Raw genomic sequence first — 19719 nt, forward strand, 5'->3', positions numbered from 1 at the left:
TCATTTAATGTGTAACAAGAAAAATAAACACATGAATTTAAGCCAAGTAGATGTGATAAATCAGTTAATCAGAAAATACATATGAAATCACATTTTTAAAAAAAGGTATAGCAAATATAAACTCTGCCCTCAAGAGCTCATACTGGTAGCTGGTGGAATAGACTTGGCCTCCTGTTTCGCTACACATACACAGCATCTCAAATTAAAAAAAAAAAATAGTAACCAACATTTAAAAACTGAGAGACTTCCTATAAAATCCATGTTTCCAGCCTCACTTGAACCACCTGGCAACACTGGGCCCATGTTCCTGCACACCTTCGCCTGCTGGAGCTAAACAGGAGCTGCCTGTCCCTTCAGAGAAGGCATGCAGGCCACATCAGCCACCAGACTCGGTTCACTTACTTATTTACTTCACTCTCTACAACATCTGAGTTTGCCTGCCTCTTCCATACTGTAAAAAGTTTAAAATTTCTTAATGATTTAGTTTTTTCACATCTTTGCCCTTATGCAAATATATGAGGTAATGTGTCAATACTTTCGAACACACGTGAGCATTATTCAGCCTTGTACTATTGCTAATTCCCAATTATCTGAACAGTGAAAGGAGAGCACAGTGTCAAAATCAATTAAGAACTAAACCTACTTAGGACTAAGTGGGCTAGTTAATATTGTATTTTATATCTAGCCCTCTTCGTTTTAAACATTAAGAAATTATGGCATAAAGAAAGGTGACTGTCCAAGAATATAGAGGGAGGTATTAAAATCTGTTTCCTGGCCTTCAGCAGGTTCACATCTTTCTACCACACCTATGTGTGAAGCGAGAAAGCAGCAAAAGACAGAATCACTTGCCATTTTTATGATTACTTCTGCTGCTTGAACCTTAGGATATGAAAATATGCTACCATGGGACAGGGTCCAGAAAAATGTTAGAGCCAGTAGTGAGGAGAAGTGGCAGCAGCTCTTTCATTACTTTAGGGGGAAATGTGTCAAGACCAGGGGTCAGCAACATGGAGCTTAGCTAGAGTGGCTGTAAGAGTTCTTAGAAAAAGAGACTTGAGGAAATTGAGAAAAGAGATAAAGAAGCAAGGACTGGAAGGATAGGAAAGGGGTAAAATACACCTGAATAATTTAGACACTGACATTTTGTTTCTAAGGTAGGTATGAAAAACAAAAAAAATTTTTTTTTTTGCAGTACACGGGCCTCTCACTGTTGTGGCCTCTCCCGTTGAGGAGCACAGGCTCCGGACGCACAGGCTCAGCGGCCATGGCCCACGGGCCCAGCCACTCCGTGGCATGTGGGATCCTCCCAGACCAGGACACGAACCCGTGTCCCCTGCATCGGCAGGCAGACTCTCAACCACTGCGCCACCAGGGAAGCCCCCCAAATTATTTTTAACACGGATTCTAATTTTGTGAGCAACTTCACACCGAAGCAAAGGACACACTGGCTCTTATCTACAACAATCGTTCTTCAGAGTAATGTGCCTGGCAAGATCAACTTGGATGATGATCATAATCATCATAATAGCAGCTGGCATTTACCAAATGGTTACTATGGAGCAGATACTGTCTAAGTATTCTACATATGTTAACTCCTTGACTCCTCACAACAATTTATGATGTAGGCAACACTTTCATCCTTATTTTATAAATGAGAAAACAGGAAGGTTATTAAGCAAACAGCCCAAGGATCGCATAGCTACAAAGTGGTAGAGCCAAGATACATGGGTATCAGAAATGCTTTCTCTAAGATACTTGCTTACAATTCCTAGTCTAACCCTCTGGCAGGGTCCTAACTAAGGAAATAATTATTTAAGTAAAATTGAGCCCTGCATAAAATCAACAAATAAAATGTTTCATCCATTAAACATTTTCCTTATGGAATCTCTAACTACAGAGGAAGTTAAAAATATTTCACATTCAAACAAATTTTGCCAGTTTTGTTAAATGCTACCTTTGGAAGGAGAACCAGTACCCTCAGACCAACACCATACCAATTAGTAAATTTTTTTGACAGTAGTAACTGGTAGGAGCATTAAGGTTAATCCCAATAGAGATTAGGAATAAAGAATAAAAGGAGCATAAGGACCAAAGAGAAAGATAGTGGCTGTGATAGGAATAAAACCTAAAATTCACAGCTCCTAATCCCTTCACATAATGCTTCTTACCCATTTAATTAAATTATATCCTAACCTCGACTGCTTTATTAGGAAGCTGCTTATCAGTCCACTGTTTAAGCTTGATATCCACTGTCGTATTAAAAGTTCCAGAATTCATGGTCTGTGCAGCTGGAAGATAGATGTTTTCAATCACATGAGTTGATACTCTTTCCCACAAAGACTGCTGAAGGATTTCCTCCCTGAAATTAAAAAAAAAAAGTTCCAAGAACACCAAATTCAAATATTAAGCTTTTATAAACAGCTTTATTGAAGTATCAACTTACAATAAATTGTACATATTTAAAGTTCTGATATATGTACATGCCTATGTACCACCGCAATCAAGATAATGAACCTTTTCATCATCCTCGAAAGTTGTAACCACTGGATTTACTTTCTGTCACTACAGCTTAGTTTATTTTCTACAACTTAACATAAATGCAGTCATGTAGCATGTACTCTTATTTTCTCTGTCCTCTTTCATCAGCATAATTACTTTGAGATTCATCCATGTTGTTGTGTATATTAATATTTCATTTCCTTTTTTGCTGAGTAATATTCCATTGCATAAATTTGTTTACTTATTCACCTGCTGACGGACATTTGGGCTGTTTCCAGTTGCAGGCTACCACAAATAAAGCTGCTATGAGCATTCATGTACAAGTCTTTGTATGACATATGCTCTTGTGCCTCTTGGGCAAATATCTAGGAGTGGAATGGCTGGATCATATAGTAATTTTATATTTAACTTTATAAGATACTGCCAAAATGTTTTCCAAATCGGTTGAACCATTTGACATTCCCACCAGAGGAGTATGAGAGTTCTAGATCCTCTACATCTTGCCAACATTTGGTATGATTAGTCATTTTCATTTTTGTCACTGTAATAGGTTTACAGTGGTATCTCATTATGGTTTTAATTTGCATTTCCCTAATGACTAGTAATTCCAAGTATCTTTTTATGTGTTCATTTACCTAATATTAATACATACTTTATATGTGTTGACTGTGAAGTAGAGTCCAAGACTGTAAACTTCTTGGTATGATTTTAACAATTTATCAGACCACAGCACAAAGCACAGAGACATTATGGGATATTGCTAGGTAAAATTGTTCAACATTTCATGATAACATAAAGGATGAATAATCAAGCTGAAAATTCTACCTTTTATAAGACATCTTACAAGAATACGGTTCTCTAAATAGAATAAAGAAAACTACTTCAATCAAGAAAAAATCTGAAATCTCTAGAAAATATTTATTTGGCTTCTCCCAAACTAATCTTTACTGTTATACAGTGCTAAAACATACAAAAACACCATGTTTATCAAATGATCAGTCTTAGGAGTAACCTCACCTTTTAGGATGCAGTTACAAAGCTCAGGGCAACAGAAACACTCCTTTCTGTCCAAAAGCCAAACTGCACTTTTCTTGGGTGAGGAGAGCCAACACTTCCTGCCATGCAAGTTGACTCATACTCACTCAATATTTTGTGTAAAATTAAGTCTATTGAGTCAATGAGCTTAGCTGCAGGTCTTCCCTTGCTAATTTTCAGGTCTTTTTTCCCTTACAACCAGAAAACAAGAGTATGGGAGGGAGGACAAAACACGTGAAGAAGATAGTGGTATAAACATACAGTTGTAAAATAAATAAGTCATGGGATGTAATATACAGCATGAAGAACATGACCAATAATATTGTAATAACTTTGTATGGGGACAGATGGTTACTAGACTTATCGTGATGACACTTCCATAATGTATGCAATTGTCAAATCACTATGTAGAGGAGGAGCTTCAAGATGGCGGAAGAGTAAGATGCGGAGATCACCTTCCTCCCCACCAATACATCAGAAATACATCTACATGTGGAACAACTCCTACAGAACACCTACTGAACGCTGGCAGAAGACCTCAGACCTCCCAAAAGGCAAGAAACTCCCTATGTACCTGGGTAGGGCAATGAAAAAAGAAAAATCAGAGACAAAAGAATAGGGACGGGACCTGCACCAATGGGAGGGAGCTGTGAAGGAGGAAAGGTTTCCACACACTAGGAAGCCCCTTCGCGGGTGGAGACTCAGGGTGGCGGAGGGGGGAAGCTTCGGAGCCACGGAGGAGAGCGCAGCAGCACGGGTGCGGAGAGCAAAGGGGAGAGATTCCCCCACAGAGGATCAGAGCCGACCAGCACTCACCAGCCCGAGAGGCTTGTCTGCTCACCCGCCGGGACGGGCGGGGGCTGGGAGCTGAGGCTCGGGCTTCGGTCGGAGCGCCGGGAGAGGACTGGGGTTGGCGGCGTGAACACAGTCTGCAGGGGGTTAGTGCGCCACGGCTGGCCGGGAGGGAGTCCGGGGAAAAGTCTGGACCTGCCGTAGAGGCAAGAGACTTTTTCTTGCCTCTTTGTTTCCTGGTGCGCGAGGAGAGGGGATTCAGAGCGCTACTTAAAGCTCCAGAGACTGGCATGAGCCGCGGCTAACAGCGCGGACCCCAGAGACGGGCATGAGACGCTAAGGCTGCTGCTGCCGCCACCACGAAGCCTGTGTGCGAGCACAGGTCACTAGCCACACCTGCCCTGCCAGTAGCCTGTGCAGCCCGCCGCTGCCAGGGTCCTGGGATCCAGGGACAACTTCCCCAGGAGAACACACGGCGAGCCTCTGGCTGGTGCAACATCACGCCGGCCTCTGCCACCGCAGGCTCACCCCGCCTCCGTGCCCCTTCCCCGCCCGCCCCCACCCCCGGCCTGAGTGAGCCAGAGCCCCTGAAGCAGCTGCTCCGTTAACCCTGTCCTGTCTGAGCGAAGAACTGACGCCCTCAGGCGACCTACACGCAGAAGCGGGGCCAAATCCAAAGTTGAACCCCGGGAGCTGTGGGAACAAAAAAGAGAAAGGGAAATCTCTCCCAGCAGCCTCAGGAGCAGCAGATTAAATCTCCACGATCAACTTGAGGTACCCTGCAACTGTGGAATACCTGAATAGGCAACAAATCATCCCAAAGTGAGGAGGTGGACTTTGGGGGCAACGATATATATATATTTTTTCCCGTTTTCCCTTTTTGTTTGTGTGTATGTGTATGCTTCTGTGTGTGATTTTGTCTGTATAGCTTTGCTTTTACCATTTGTCCTACGGTTCTGTCTGTCCGTTGTTTTTTTTAATTACTTAAGAAAACGTTTTTTCTTAATAATTATTTTTCTTTTAATAACTTTATTTTATCTTCTTCTTTTTTTCTATTTTTTCTCCCTTTTATTCTGAGCTGTATGGAGGACAGGCTCTTTGGTGCTCCAGCTAGGCATCAGGGCTGTGCCACTGAGGTGGGAGAGCCAAGTTCAGGACACTGGTCCACAAGAGACCTCCCAGCTCCACATAATATTAAACAGTGAAAATCTCCCAGCGATCTCCATCTCAAAGCCAAGACCCAGCTCCACTCAACGACCAGCAAGCTACAGTGCTGGACATCCTATGCCAAACAACTAGCAAGACAGGAACACAACCCTATCCATTAGCAGAGAGGCTGCCTAAAATCATAATAAGGCTACAGACACCCCAAAACACAACACCAGACGTGGTGCTGCCCACCAGAAACACAGGATCCAGCCTCATCCACCAGAACACAGGCACTAGTCCCCTCCACCAGGAAGACTACACAACCCACTGAACCAACCTTAGCCACTGGGGACAGACATCAAAAACAACGGGAACTATGAACCTGCAGCCTGCAAAAAGGAGACCCCAAACACAGTAAGATAAGCAAAATGAGAAGACAGAAAAACACACAGCAGATGAAGGAGCAAGATAAAAACCCACCAGACCTAACAAATGAAGAGGAAATAGGCAGTCTACCTGAAAAAGAATTCAGAATAATGATAGTAAAGATGATCCAAAATCTTGGAAATAGCATACACAAAATGCAAGAAACATTTAACAAGGGCCTAGAAGAACTAAAGATGAAACAAACAACGATGAACAACACAATAAATGAAATTAAAAATACTCTAGGTGGGATCAATAGCAGAATAACTGAGGCAGAAGAACGGATAAGTGACCTGGAAGACAAAATAGTGGAAATAACTACTGCAGAGCAGAATAAAGAAAAAAGAATGAAAAGAACTGAGGACAGACTCAGAGACCTCTGGGACACCATTAAACACACCAACATTCGAACTATAGGGGTCCCGGAAGAAGAAGAGATAAAGAAAGGGACTCAGAAAATATCTGAAGAGATTATAGTTGAAAACTTCCCTAATATGGGAAAGGAAATAGTTAATCAAGCCCAGGAAGCACAGAGAGTCCAATACAGGATAATTCCAAGGAGAAACACGCCAAGACACATATTAATCAAACTATCAAAAATTAAATACAAGGAACAAATATTAAAAGCAGCAAGGGAAAAACAACAAGTAACCCATAGGGGAATCCCCATAAGGTCAACAGCTGATCTTTCAGCAGAAACTCTGCAAGCCAGAAGAGAGTGTCAGGACATATTTAAAGTGATGAAAGAGAAAAACCTACAACCAAGATTACTCTACTCAGCAAGAATCTCATTCAGATTTGACAGAGAAATTAAAAGCTCTACAGACAGCTGAGAGAATTCAGCACCACCAAACCAGCTTTACAACAAATGCTGAAGGAACTTCTCTAGGCAGGAAACACAAGAGAAGGAAAAGACCTACAATAACAAACACAAAACAATTAAGAAAATGGTAATAGGAACAAGCATATCGATAATTACCTTAAATGTAAATGGATTAAATGCTCCAACCAAAAGACAAACACTGGCTGAATGGATACAAAAACAAGACCCGTATATATGCTGTCTACAAGAGACCCACTTCAGACCTAGGGACACATACAGACTGAAAGTGAGGGGATGAAAAAAGATATTCAATGCAAATGGAAATCAAAAGCAAGCTGGCGTAGCAATTCTCATATCAGACAAAAGAGATGTTAAAGAGCATTACAAGGGACAAAGAAGGACAATACATAATGGTCAAGGGATCAGTCCAAGAAGATGTAACAATTGTAAATATTTATGCACTCAACATAGGAGCACCTCAATACATAAGGCAAATACTAACAGCCATAAAAGGGGAAATCGACAGTAACACAATTATAGTAGGGGACTTTAACACCCCACTTTCACCAATGCACAGATCATCTAAAATGAAAATAAATAAGGAAACACAAGCTTGAAATGATACATTAAACAAGATGGACTTAATTGATATTTATAGGACATTCCATCCAAAAACAATACACATTCTTCTCAAGTGCTCATGGAACATTCTCCAGGATAGATCACATCTTGGGTCACAAATCAAGCCTTGGTAAATTTAAGAAAATGGAAATCGTATCAAGTATCTTTTTCAACCACAACGCTATGAGACTACATATCAATTACAGGAAAAGACCTGTAAGAAATACAAACACATGGAGGCTAAACAACACACTACTTAATAACCAAGAGGTCACTGAAGAAATGAAAGAGGAAATCAAAACATACCTAGAAACAAATGACAATGAAAACACAACAACCCAAAACCTATGGGATGCAGCAAAAGCAGTTCTAAGAGGGAAGTTTATAGCTATACAAGCCTATCTTAAGAAACAAGAAACATCTCAAATAAACAACCTAACCTTACACCTAAAGCAATTAGAGAAAGAAGAACAAAAAAACCCCAAAATTAGCAGAAGGAAAGAAATCATAAAGATAAGATCAGAAATAAATGAAAAAGAAATGAAGGAAAAGATAGCAAAGATCAATAAGACTAAAAGTTGGTTCTTTGAGAAGATTAACAAAATTGATAAACCATTAGCCAGGGGAGAAGACTCAAATCAATAGCATTAGAAATGCAAAAGGAGAAGTAACAACTGACACTGCAGAAATACAAAGGATCATGAGAGATTACTATAAGCAACTCTATGCCAATAAACTGGACAACCTGGAAGAAATGGACAAATTCTTAAAAATGCACAATCTGCTGAGACTGAAGCAGGAAGAAATAGAAAGTATGAACAGACCAATCACAAGCACTGAAATTGAAACTGTGATTAAAAATCTTCCAACAAACAAAAGCCCAGGACCAGATGGCTTCACAGGCGAATTCTATCAAACATTTAGAGAAGAGCTAACACCTATCCTTCTCAAACTCTTCCAAATATAGCAGAGGTAGGAACACTCCCAAACTCATTCTATGAGGCCACCATCACTCTGATACCAAAACCAGATAAAGATGTCACAAAGAAAGAAAACTACAGGCCAATATCACTGATGAACATAGATGCAAAAATCCTCAACAAAATACTAGCAAACACTATCCAACAGCACATTAATAGGATCATACACCATGATCAAGTGGGGTTTATCCCAGGAATGCAAGGATTCTTCAATATATGCAAATCAATCAACATGATACACCATATTAACAAACTGAAGGAGAAAAACCATATGATCATCTCAACAGATGCAGAGAAAGCTTTTGACAATATTCAACATCCATTTATGATAAAAACCCTGCAGAAAGTACGCATAGAGGGAACTTCCTTCAACATAATAGAGGCCATACATGACAAACCCACAGGCAACATCATCCTCAATGGTGAAAAACTGAAACCATTTCCACTAAGATCAGGAACAAGACAGGTTGCCCACTCTCACCACTATTATTCAACATAGTTTTGAAAGTTTTAGCCACAGAAATCAGAGAAGAAAAAGAAATAAAAGGAATCCAAATTGGAAAAGAAGTAGTAAAGCTGTCACTCTTTGCAGATGACATGATACTATACATAAAGAATCCTAAAGATGCTACCAGAAAACTACTAGAGCTAATCAATGAATTTGGTAAAGTAGCAGGATACAAAGTTAATGCACAGAAACCTCTTGCATTCCTACACACTAATGATGAAAAATGTGAAAGTGAAATTAAGGAAACATTCCCATTTACCACTGCAACAAAAAGAATAAAATATCTAGGAATAAACCTACCTAAGGAGACAAAAGACCTGTATGCAGAAAATTATAAGACACTGATTAAAGAAATTAAAGATGATACAAATAGATGGAGAGATATACCATGTTCTTGGATTGGAACAACCAACAACACTGTGAAAATGACTCTACTACCCAAAGCAATCTACAGATTCAATGCAATCCCTATCAAACTACCACTGGCATTTTTCACAGAACTAGAACAAAAAATTTCACAATTTGTATGGAAACACAAAAGACTCCAAATAACCAAAGCAATCTTGAGAAAGAAAAACGGAGGTGGAGGAATCAGGCTCCCTGACTTCAGACTATACTACAAAGCTACAGTAATCAAGACAGTATGGTACTGGCACAAAAACAGAAATATAGATCAATGGAACAGGATAGAAAGCCCAGAGATAAACCCATGCACATATGGTCACCTTATCTTTGAGAAAGGAGGCAGAATGTACAGTGGAGAAAGGACAGCCTCTTCAATAAGTGGTGTTGGGAAAACTGGACAGCTACATGTAAAAGTATGAGATTAGATCACTCCCTAACACAATACACAAAAATAAGCTCAAAATGGATTAAAGACCTAAATGTAAGGCCAGACACTATCAAACTCTTTGAGGAAAACATAGGCAGAACACTCTATGACATAAATCACAGCAAGATCCTTTTTGACCCACCTCCTAGAGAAATGGAAATAAAAACAAAAATAAACAAAAGGGACCTAATGAAACTTAAAAGCCTTTGCACAGTAAAGGAAACCATAAACAAGATCAAAAGACAACCCTCAGAATGGGAGAAAATATTTTCAAATGAAGCAACTGACAAAGGATTAATCTCCAAAATATATAAGCAGCTCATGCAGCTCAATAACAAAAAAACAAACAACCCAATCCAAAAATGGGCAGAAGACCTAAACAGACATTTCTCCAAAGAAGATATACAGATTGCTGCCAACAAACACATGAAAGAATGCTCAACATCATTAATCATTAGAGAAATGCAAATCAAAACTACAATGAGGTATCATCTCACACTGGTCAGAATGGCCACCATCAAAAAATCTACAAACAATAAATGCTGGATAGGGTGTGGAGAAAAGGTAACCCTCTTGCACTGTTGGCGGGAATGTAAATTGATACAGCCACTATGGAGAACAGTATGGAATTTCCTCAAAAATCTCAAAAGAGGACTACCATATGACCCAGCAATCCCACTACTGGGCATATACCCTGAGAAAACCATAATTCAAAAAGAGTCATGTGCCAAAATGTTCATTGCAGCTCTATTTACAATAGGCAAGAGATGGAAACAACCTAAGTGTCCATCACCAGATGAATCGATAAAGAAGTTGTGGCACATATATACAATGGAATATTACTCAGCCATAAAAAGAAATGAAATTGAGTTATTTGTAGTGAGGTGGATGGACCTAGAGACTGTCATACAGAGTGAAGTAAGTCAGAAAGAGAAAAACAAATACCGTATGCTAACATATATATATGGAATCTAAAAAAAAGAAAAGAAAATGGTCAGGAGAACCTAGGAGCAAGACGGGAATAAAGATGCAGACCTACTAGAGAATGTCCTTGAGGATATGGGGAGAGGGAAGGGTAAGCTGGGACAAAGTGAGAGAGTGGCATGGACATATATACACTACCAAACGTAAAACAGATAGCTAGTGGGAAGCAGCCACATAGCACAGGGAGATCAGCTCAGTGCTTTGTGACTACCTAGAGGGGTGGGATAGGGAGGGTGGGAGGGAGGGAGATGCAAGAGGGAAGAGATATGGGGACATATGTATATGTATAACTGATTCACTTTGTTATAAAGCAGAAACTAACACACCATTGTAAAGCAATTATACTCTAATAAAGATGTTAAAACAAAACACTATGTAGTGCACTGAAACTAACATAATATTGCATGTCAACTATATTTCAATAAAAAACAAAAGGAAGGAAAGAAGGGAGGAAGGAAGGAAAGAGAGAGAGAATGAATATGCAGAGAGAATACACCAGAGGATCAAAAGGACAAAGTCCATTTAGTCATGGCATTAATGACAGATAATGGGAGAATTTCAAAAGCAAGATGGAAGAAAAGAAGTCTGTCAGGGCCATCTATTCAGACAATTTTAAACACAAACTCAAGATATCTGAAAGATGAACAAAAAATCAGGATACAGCCTCTGACCACAAAGGCCTTTTGCTGCTCCTGCCTCAGAACAGACATGGTGTGTTAATCTCTTCCTAGGAGTCTATGGGACAGGACTCTACAACCCAGACACCCTTTCAAGGAGATCATAACAAAATTCCACACCACCAAATTCTGACAAGCCTTAGGTAACTTTCTCAAAGGAGGCTGCAGCTTCCCAATCCACCAAAGGTGGCTGCTGTCACTTATCCTTACCCAGCTCACTTGCCCTTTCATCACTAAGCTGCTGTCCTCCGTCCAGACTCCCCCTGCTCCCCTCCATCAGAATAACTTTTATTGTGCCTCCAATACCTTGTTCCATAACAAACAAACCATTTTATATTCTCATTCTTTCCCTTTTCCTTACATCTTCAAACCTTTCCTGACCCTCCCTTACAGGCAGTAACCGTCCTCAAATTCTGCTGCCTGGAAGCTGCTCATTAGCTGAATGTGCTTCAGAGTCAGGAAGTGGATGTTCTCCTTACCCCACAATCTCTCTTCCAGACCATTAGTCCTCTACTCACATCGACCAGTTCCCCCAGTATATATTCTAGGTGATTGTAGACTTCTTCTCTAAGTTTTGCCATCGTCCAGGGATAAATACCACTAATACACAAAATACAACTACCATTATAGTTCTATTTATCACCCCCTTTATCTCCTGAACCCTACCTATATGCCCTTTTAATTAAATTTTTTTTTCAAAATGAAAATTTCTTCTTTTAAAGCAGAGGACTTACTCCATATAATTTAAAACCAATACAGAAAAAGTAAGAAGTCCTCCATAATGTCTCTTTCACTAAATGACCACTATTCACAGCTTAATTTATCATTAAAAATATCAATGACGGGCTTCCCTGGTGGCGCAGTGGTTAAGAGTCCGCCTGCCGATGCAGGGGACACGGGTTTGTGCCCCGGTCCGGGAAGATCCCACATGCCGCGGAGCGGCTGGGCCCGTGAGCCATGGCCGCTGAGCCTGCGCGTCCGGAGCCTGTGCTCCGCAACGGGAGAGGCCACAACAGTGAGAGGCCCACGTACAGAAAAAAAAAAAAAAAAAAAAAATCAATGCCTACATTACTATTTGTGTGTGTTTACACAGGTGATATTACACATACTGTTTAATAAATATAATATTAAAGTATATTGTACGTAGTTTTCCATGTGGACATCCTACATTTTTCAATGGCTGCATAGTAATCCACTCTATGGATAAATCAAATATTATGTAATTACAAATAAAAACACAAGTTTTCAATTTTTTACACTTATAAACAAAACCATGGTGAAGATTCTTATGTGTTCATCTTCGTCAAAAATATCTTCATTTCAATAGAGCCCTAGCAATATAATTACTGGATATAGATGTACTCAGTCTTTAACTGACTCCTCTTCTCCATTACCTACACATCCAATCACTAAATCCTGTCAATTCTATCCTCTAGGTAACCTCTCAAATATCTCAAAAATGTCTCCTCTTCTCCACCTGTACAACCACTATTCAAGTTCAAGCCACTATCTCTTCTGGTCTAGATTGTTTCAACAGTCAACTGTCTCCTTGCTCAGTTTTCTCCACCTGTATTCCACTTTCCCTACTACAAAAATCTTTTTAAAATGCAAATTTGCCTAAACCTCTTCATTGGCCCTCACTGGTTGTCGGATAAATTTCAAGCTTCTAAACATGGTTTCTAAGGCCCTTAATCATCTATATCTTGCTTATACCCACCGTTTCATCTTCTTCCTCTTGCCTCCTTCTATGCTAAAGCCATAGGTACCTGTCTTCAGTTACTTCTGTCACTTTTCTTGCTCTCACCTCTTGGCCTCTGCAATATTCTGGTCACTGCCTTTACCTAGCATCTATTCACTCTTTAAATCTCAAATTATAAGAAATCGTTTTTGATTCCTTACATCTGAGTTAGGGTACTTAACTGTGCATTCCCATATTCCTTTCATTCTTTTAACTTCAACAAAATAAACTTAATACTTTTCACCAAAAATTGTATGCATACTGCGATACCATTTTTAAGTGTATTTCTATAAATCCTGCCAGCTATCCTTCTAAATAAGGATAAAATAACTATCTCCTGCTTAGTGTCCGTAATCGACTCCTAAAGATCAAGTATATTGTGTGAAAGCACTGAGAGCCTATTTCTTACTCTAATGAATCATATGTCAAATCTAAACCTCCAATAACTTTCTTAAAACATGACTGAAGTATAGAATGACAAAATGCTTGTAACAGTGCTTCCAAATTACCAAATACAGATCAAACAGTCCTGTGACTTAAATAATTATAAACATCTTAGAGTTGTATCCTAAAGTGTCACATAAGGTATTAAGCAGCAAAAAGATACTACCTGATACAACATCAACTATGTCACAAAAATAAAACATTTTGGGTGCAATGCAGTTGAAATCAATGTGGCACAAACAGCTAAGATTAGGACCTGCTATTTTGATCTATGTTTGTGTTAAGCTACAGCGTCTGGGGAAAAAGGGTGCGGCAGAGGTGGAGGGGTGGTGAGGAAAAGATCCAGCAGCTCAAAGAATAAATCTCTAGCAGCCAGATGTCCTAGTTCTCTCCCTTGCCTTCTCAATAGGCAATCTGGCAATATAGGTTTCTTGTCCCTTCACAAATTCCCTTCACCACCCGTGTGTTAAGTAAATTAGATTTATCTTCAAGGCTCGCTTAAGTGTAGGTACACTTTGATTTCAGACTTGCTCTGTCCAAACAAAACTAACCATTCCATTTGATGATGCCAGAAATTCACAGAGGCACCACATTTTTCTCCCATAAATAGCATTATGAGTTATCATAGTTTACAAATCACTTTTCTGTACATTATCTTCATACAACCTAGTAAGGTAAGTAGTACTATTCATTCTGTGTGTATGTGTGTATATGTATATACTATACACATACATACATATATACACACACACACATCTCTATCTCTTGCAAACTTCAAAAACTGGATGACTTATAGAAAGCCATAGAACTGGCTTAAAATACAAATAATAATGATAACAAGTTTTTTTTTTGTGTGTGTATATATATATATATATATATATGATTAATCAATCAACAGATAAGATCACAATTCTTTTTTGGATAAGGAGAGAGATTAAAAATAGGCAAATTTTGACTACTTGAAGAGAGAAAAGGGTTCACTACTGAGGAAGAAAGGGCACCAACATAAGGAAACTAGTAGTACTGAATACAAACTTAAGGACTGGACACTACTGTCTAAGTTCCATTTTGATAATCTTCAACTGAGCAAATATAAGAGTTACAGAAAATATTCATAATAAATGGCAGTTCTGCTCCAAGAATAATAAATTCTTAAACTACAGACTTCATTATAAAGGTAATTTTTATATAAGGGATTTGTTAATTAAAATACGATTATAAAAATTTAAAATTTAAGCTATTTATACATAGCTTGCTTGAGGTACATGGAACCTATTTTGGTTACTGCCATTCCAACATATTTAAGAGCGCCAATATTTACATAAAACATAAATTGAAGGTGACACTTGGCCCTAAAAGCGATTTGCATGAGTATTTTTCAAAAGAATGCATTTACTTGCTATTTAAAAAAAAATCTCAAACAGGATTCAATTTCAAATGTGATCTGTACAAAACATATCAGACACATATTACAAAAGCACCAGTGTTCTTATGCAGATGTGAGAATTTGAAAGCAATATACTCTTCTCCTACAGCAATTTTCTCTGTAGTTTTGTTCTCTAAGTGTAATCCAACAAGAGCAACCAGTCTTGTTAGACTGTTTGATACTTAGCTAAAGCACAATTTGATAAAACTTTTACCTAAATGATTTTATAGAAATCAAAATTATGTATTTATTAAGATAAGGAAAAACCTAAGATGAATGAAGATTTCAAAAGAGCATGGAGAGGGCTTCCCTGGTGGCGCAGTGGTTGAGAGTCCGCCTGCCGATGCAGGGGACACGGGTTCGTGCCCCGGTCTGGGAAGATCCCACATGCCGCGGAGCGGCTGGGCCCGTGAGCCATGGCCGTGGAGTCTGTGCTCCGCAACGGGAGAGGTCACAACAGTGAGAGGCCCGCATACCGCAAAAAAAAAAAAAAAAAAAAAAAAAAGAGCATGGAGAAAGCTATCTTTCAGAATATCTCTTCTCAGAGATATATAATAAATACATAATTCATTATACTTAAAATATTTAATTGGTTAGACTAGAATAGTGGTTAGATTCTGCAAAAAAACATACTTTTATGTTCTTGCCTATTTACTAAGTGTTTGGGGGGACAGGCCAAGGCTACAATAAATCACTGCTTTATCAATCTAAGTTTTAGTATTCCATTATAATTCACATAGTAAAGTCTTTGAGAAAAGGTCAAATACTCACCAATGTTTTGGTGTAACCTGGCTCAGACTGATAACTTCATCGAGGATTTCATTTTTAGCTTTTTCAAACAGTTCGTTCTAGGCAATATAGATACACGTAAGTAAGATTTTCATAAGATAGTCAATTTGCCCTGCCATGATTTTCAGAGATAACTAAAAGGAAGGCCTCTGACAAGCTACTGGCTGGACTTAGTTTTGAAGCATGCCTGACCAACAAGTAACGCTCTTCTCTTCTAGTCTCTTTCTTTAGGAATGCCAATATCCAGATAAGGACAAAGACACTGACACACATCTACCTTATTCAACTCTGAATGCAGTTTTTCACGGAACATTGGTTCAGGTAAGTTTTTTACATAACAAACGTTATGTGAAAGTTATCAACGCACATTAATTTAGTGTATTACTAACAGTAATCTGATGCTGTGTTTTACAACTGATGGCATTTTAAAATCAAGGAAAACCAATACTTAAGACCTATTAACTTAGAGTATGAACAGTGAAAAGGTTAAAAAGCTGACGTATAATTTTTAAGTTTACATTACATAAATATGTTAATTTATAAGACATTGAAAGACTATTCTTCACCTTTTCAGAAAAAGATTTTCAATACTTGTTTGGATATCCTATGATCCCTAATTACTTTTTTTATTATGTAATAAATAATTTATTTGTAAAAGTGACAACTGTTCGTGGAAATGTATTCTTGCAACTCTAAATTAGTAATCATGGTTAAAACCAAAACAATTTAGCTTACCAGATTCTGCTTGTCAACATAAACTTTGTTAGAGCACAATACTAAATTAGATATATACAAAATACATGAGGTACATAAATATTACCCGGTCAAGTTCTCGCAGGCGAGGATAGTTATTCTTCCACTCAGTTTCAAGGTTAAAACGTGTTGCTGAGGAAGAAGGAAAAATGCTCAAGTTTGAGGATTCTCTTCAGTTCCAGATGCAGTGGTTAAAGGCTATCTGTCACATATCTGCTATATTAACTGAATTTCTGAGTGTGCACAGATAGCTCCTGAGTACTCTGGGCTCTCAATATCTCAGAATAGCATTATTACAACAGTTTCCCAAACTAATCCCTTTGACTTTAGTTTCTCCATTTTCAGTCCACAAAGCACACAGCTGACACAATTTAGTACAGCTGCTAAGAGCATGGGACTCTGAAGTCATACCACCAACTCAATCCTGATTTTGAACCCCATTCAAACCCTGGGTCTATTATCTATTACTGTTTGATGCTGGGTGTGTTACTTAGGTATATTATTCTCTGCCTCAGTTTGCTCTTCTGTAAGATGAGAATAACACTTACAAGGTTGCTGAGGGACTAATGGGATAAACAAGTAGGCTTTCCTAATGAGAAAATGGGCGGAGGATATACTCTCACCAAATGAAACTACGGAAGCAAGCAAAGCCATGGAACAGGAAAGCGTGGTATTCAGGAACCAGTACAATGTAGCTGAAAGTACACTGTCTGCTCTGCTTCCCAACACATTTCCTCTCTTTCCTCTAAAAAGGCAGAATCTGAGTTCTCTATAGTTATACTAGGTTCTTTCTCCCAAACACTACTGCAAACTTTCTGCTTAAATTTTGTAATGTTCTCCTAGTAATGTTTCCCCTGAAAAGAAAAATCCTGCTCTCATACAACTGAAGATTTGTAGTTTTCCTTTTCCTACATACTATCTTATAGTAAATGAATGAAAAGCAACTGTTAAAACAAAGGAAGTAAAGAATCTGATGGATGCCCAAGACTGCCAGCTAATAAAATATCTAAATTTGAGAGTTTATTTTAAAAACCCAACTTACCTTTGAAACTGTCGGCCTGTTGTTCAACTGACTCTCGTACCATTTTCCAAAAGCAGTCCGAAACAGCAAGGCTGAGATTTCTTGTAGTTACTTGGTGTGCCTTTAGCATGCTTGTCCTACAAAACAATAACCAGAGCTAAAGTATATTAAAGTGGCAGAAAGGACAATACTATCACCAAGTTTGAGAATGTGCTTGTTACAACATAATGAGAATAGCCACTTAATCATTTTATACTAGGGCGGTCCAATGAACTTTCTGTGATGAGGAAAGTAATCTATACCCGTGCTGTCCAATATGGTAGCTACTAGTCACATGGGGTTATTGACCCCTTGAAATGTGTGGCTAGTGTGACTGAGGAACTCACATTTTCCTTCTGTTTAATGTTAACTAATTTAAATTTAGAGACTTCCCTGGTGGCACAGTGGTTAAGAGTCTGCCTGCCAGTGTAAGGGACATGGGTCCGAGCCCCGGTGTGAGAGGATCCCACACGCCGCAGAGCAACTAAGCCCATGCGCCACAACTACTGAGCCTGTGCTCTAGAGCCCGAGAGCCACAACTACTGAAGCCCACGCCACCTAGAGCCCGTGCTCCGCAACAAGAGAAACCACCGCAATGAGAAGCCCGCGCACTGCAACAAAGAGTAGCCCCTGCTTGCTGAAACTAGAGAAAACATGCGTGCAGCAACAAAGACCCAACACAGCCAAAAATAAATAAATAAATTTAAACAAGCACACAAGGCTAGTGACCACTATATTGGATAGCATAGTTCTACCCACTTGCCAGCTCCCAACCCAACAGACAATTCTCAAGCCTACGTGTGAAAAGACTACCTTGACTCACTATACTAATATAGAGGCAAACGCACTCTTCCAGTTCAAGAGACTCTCTACATGTTGTAATGTTTTAAAATTCAGTTGCCCTTTAGCTTTTCCTCTTTGCTTTTCTGTCAGTATCTTATTTTCTGTTAATTTCTGTCAATATCTATTTAAGGACACCCCTTTCACACTCCCACCCCTCACTCCAACTTTCCCCAATACTGTAAGAGAAATGTGTACACGCATTTAAACATGTAAGTGTTGATTTTAAAAAATCACCTTATAAGTAAAACAACTTAAGTGGTGTCAGTGTGGTCTCCGATGCCCATATGCCAAGGGGCAGTTTATTACAACAGCATGTACTGTACTGTGTGATAAACTGCTCCCAATTCTGTCAGAGTAGCTTGAGGACTTGCTTATTAAATACAGATCGCTATTTGGGAATTCAATTCTGGAAATTCAATGTTAAACTGATAGCTATAAAACAAACTTTTAAATGAAAACAGCTGAAGCTACTCCCTCACTATAAATTCTTTAAATATTTAAACAAGATACCTACTTTAGGAGTTTTGAATTCTGAAAAAATTCTTCTTCATAGTCTCTTATAGCTTCAATGCTTTCAGAGCTGTTTCCTAGGGAGAGATGATGGTAAAGTTCTCACTAAGAAAATTCATTTTTATTATTTGAAAACAACAAAAAACTATAATAATTTGTCTTTGCATACCTTTTCCTGTTACAACAGCAAAATAACCTAGAGCTTTCATTGGGAAGAGTTTTCCTTCAATTATCTGCTGAATCTATTTTCAAAAGTGGGAAAAATAAACAGATGTAAGTTTACATAATTTTTAAAGCATACATGCTATTTAGAAAGCAAATTTAATAATGCTATATATGTATATGTTTGGGTAAATATATGTCTGTACAAAAGTACTGAAATGTATTTCAACTGCTATATATGTCTGTACAAAAGTACTAAAATGCATTTCAATTGCTCTTTGAGGAAAAAATGAAATACATTTAGTTTTGTTATATTAAAAATGTATTGTTAAAACTTAAGTACCAAAATTAGAACTTGGAATGACATATAGAGCTTTGGAGTCAGGCCTTAGTTTGAATTTCTTCTCTGGCACTTACTAGGTGTGTGGCCTTAAGTAAGCTACTTAACTTTTTCAAACTGGTAGTTGAAAAGGTTATATGATACTTAACACAGTGCCAGGCATGCAGAAGCACACAATAATAGTAGCTGCTATTATTATTTCCCCAATATCTAAATTCTAACAAAGTTGGACAGTCTTTTTTTTTTTCTTTTTTTAACTCTATAAAAAAAAAATTTGGATCCAGTGGTTCTCAACTCTTTTAGGGTCAAAACTCCTTTTCTAAATGAA

The 19719-nt window shown here is 38.5% G+C and overlaps 1 protein-coding gene across 4 annotated transcripts in view; it reads right to left on the bottom strand.

Moving 5' to 3' along the window:
- The window catches only part of OPA1 (OPA1 mitochondrial dynamin like GTPase), a 97355-nt gene that overhangs the window by 42815 nt on the left and 34821 nt on the right, over positions 1–19719 (bottom strand). For all 4 annotated transcript variants that reach the window (XM_060010931.1, XM_060010929.1, XM_060010932.1 and 1 more), the window contains 6 exons: positions 19059–19131; positions 18894–18966; positions 17519–17634; positions 16544–16608; positions 15706–15782; positions 2194–2359 (listed from right to left, as the gene is read on the bottom strand). In XM_060010931.1, coding sequence (XP_059866914.1) covers positions 2194–2359; positions 15706–15782; positions 16544–16608; positions 17519–17634; positions 18894–18966; positions 19059–19131 — 570 coding nt within the window. The remainder of the gene's footprint in view (positions 1–2193; positions 2360–15705; positions 15783–16543; positions 16609–17518; positions 17635–18893; positions 18967–19058; positions 19132–19719) is intronic.

The sequence above is a fragment of the Delphinus delphis genome, chromosome 4 (assembly GCF_949987515.2).
Source record: "Delphinus delphis chromosome 4, mDelDel1.2, whole genome shotgun sequence".
In the NCBI taxonomy this organism is placed as follows: domain Eukaryota; kingdom Metazoa; phylum Chordata; class Mammalia; order Artiodactyla; family Delphinidae; genus Delphinus; species Delphinus delphis.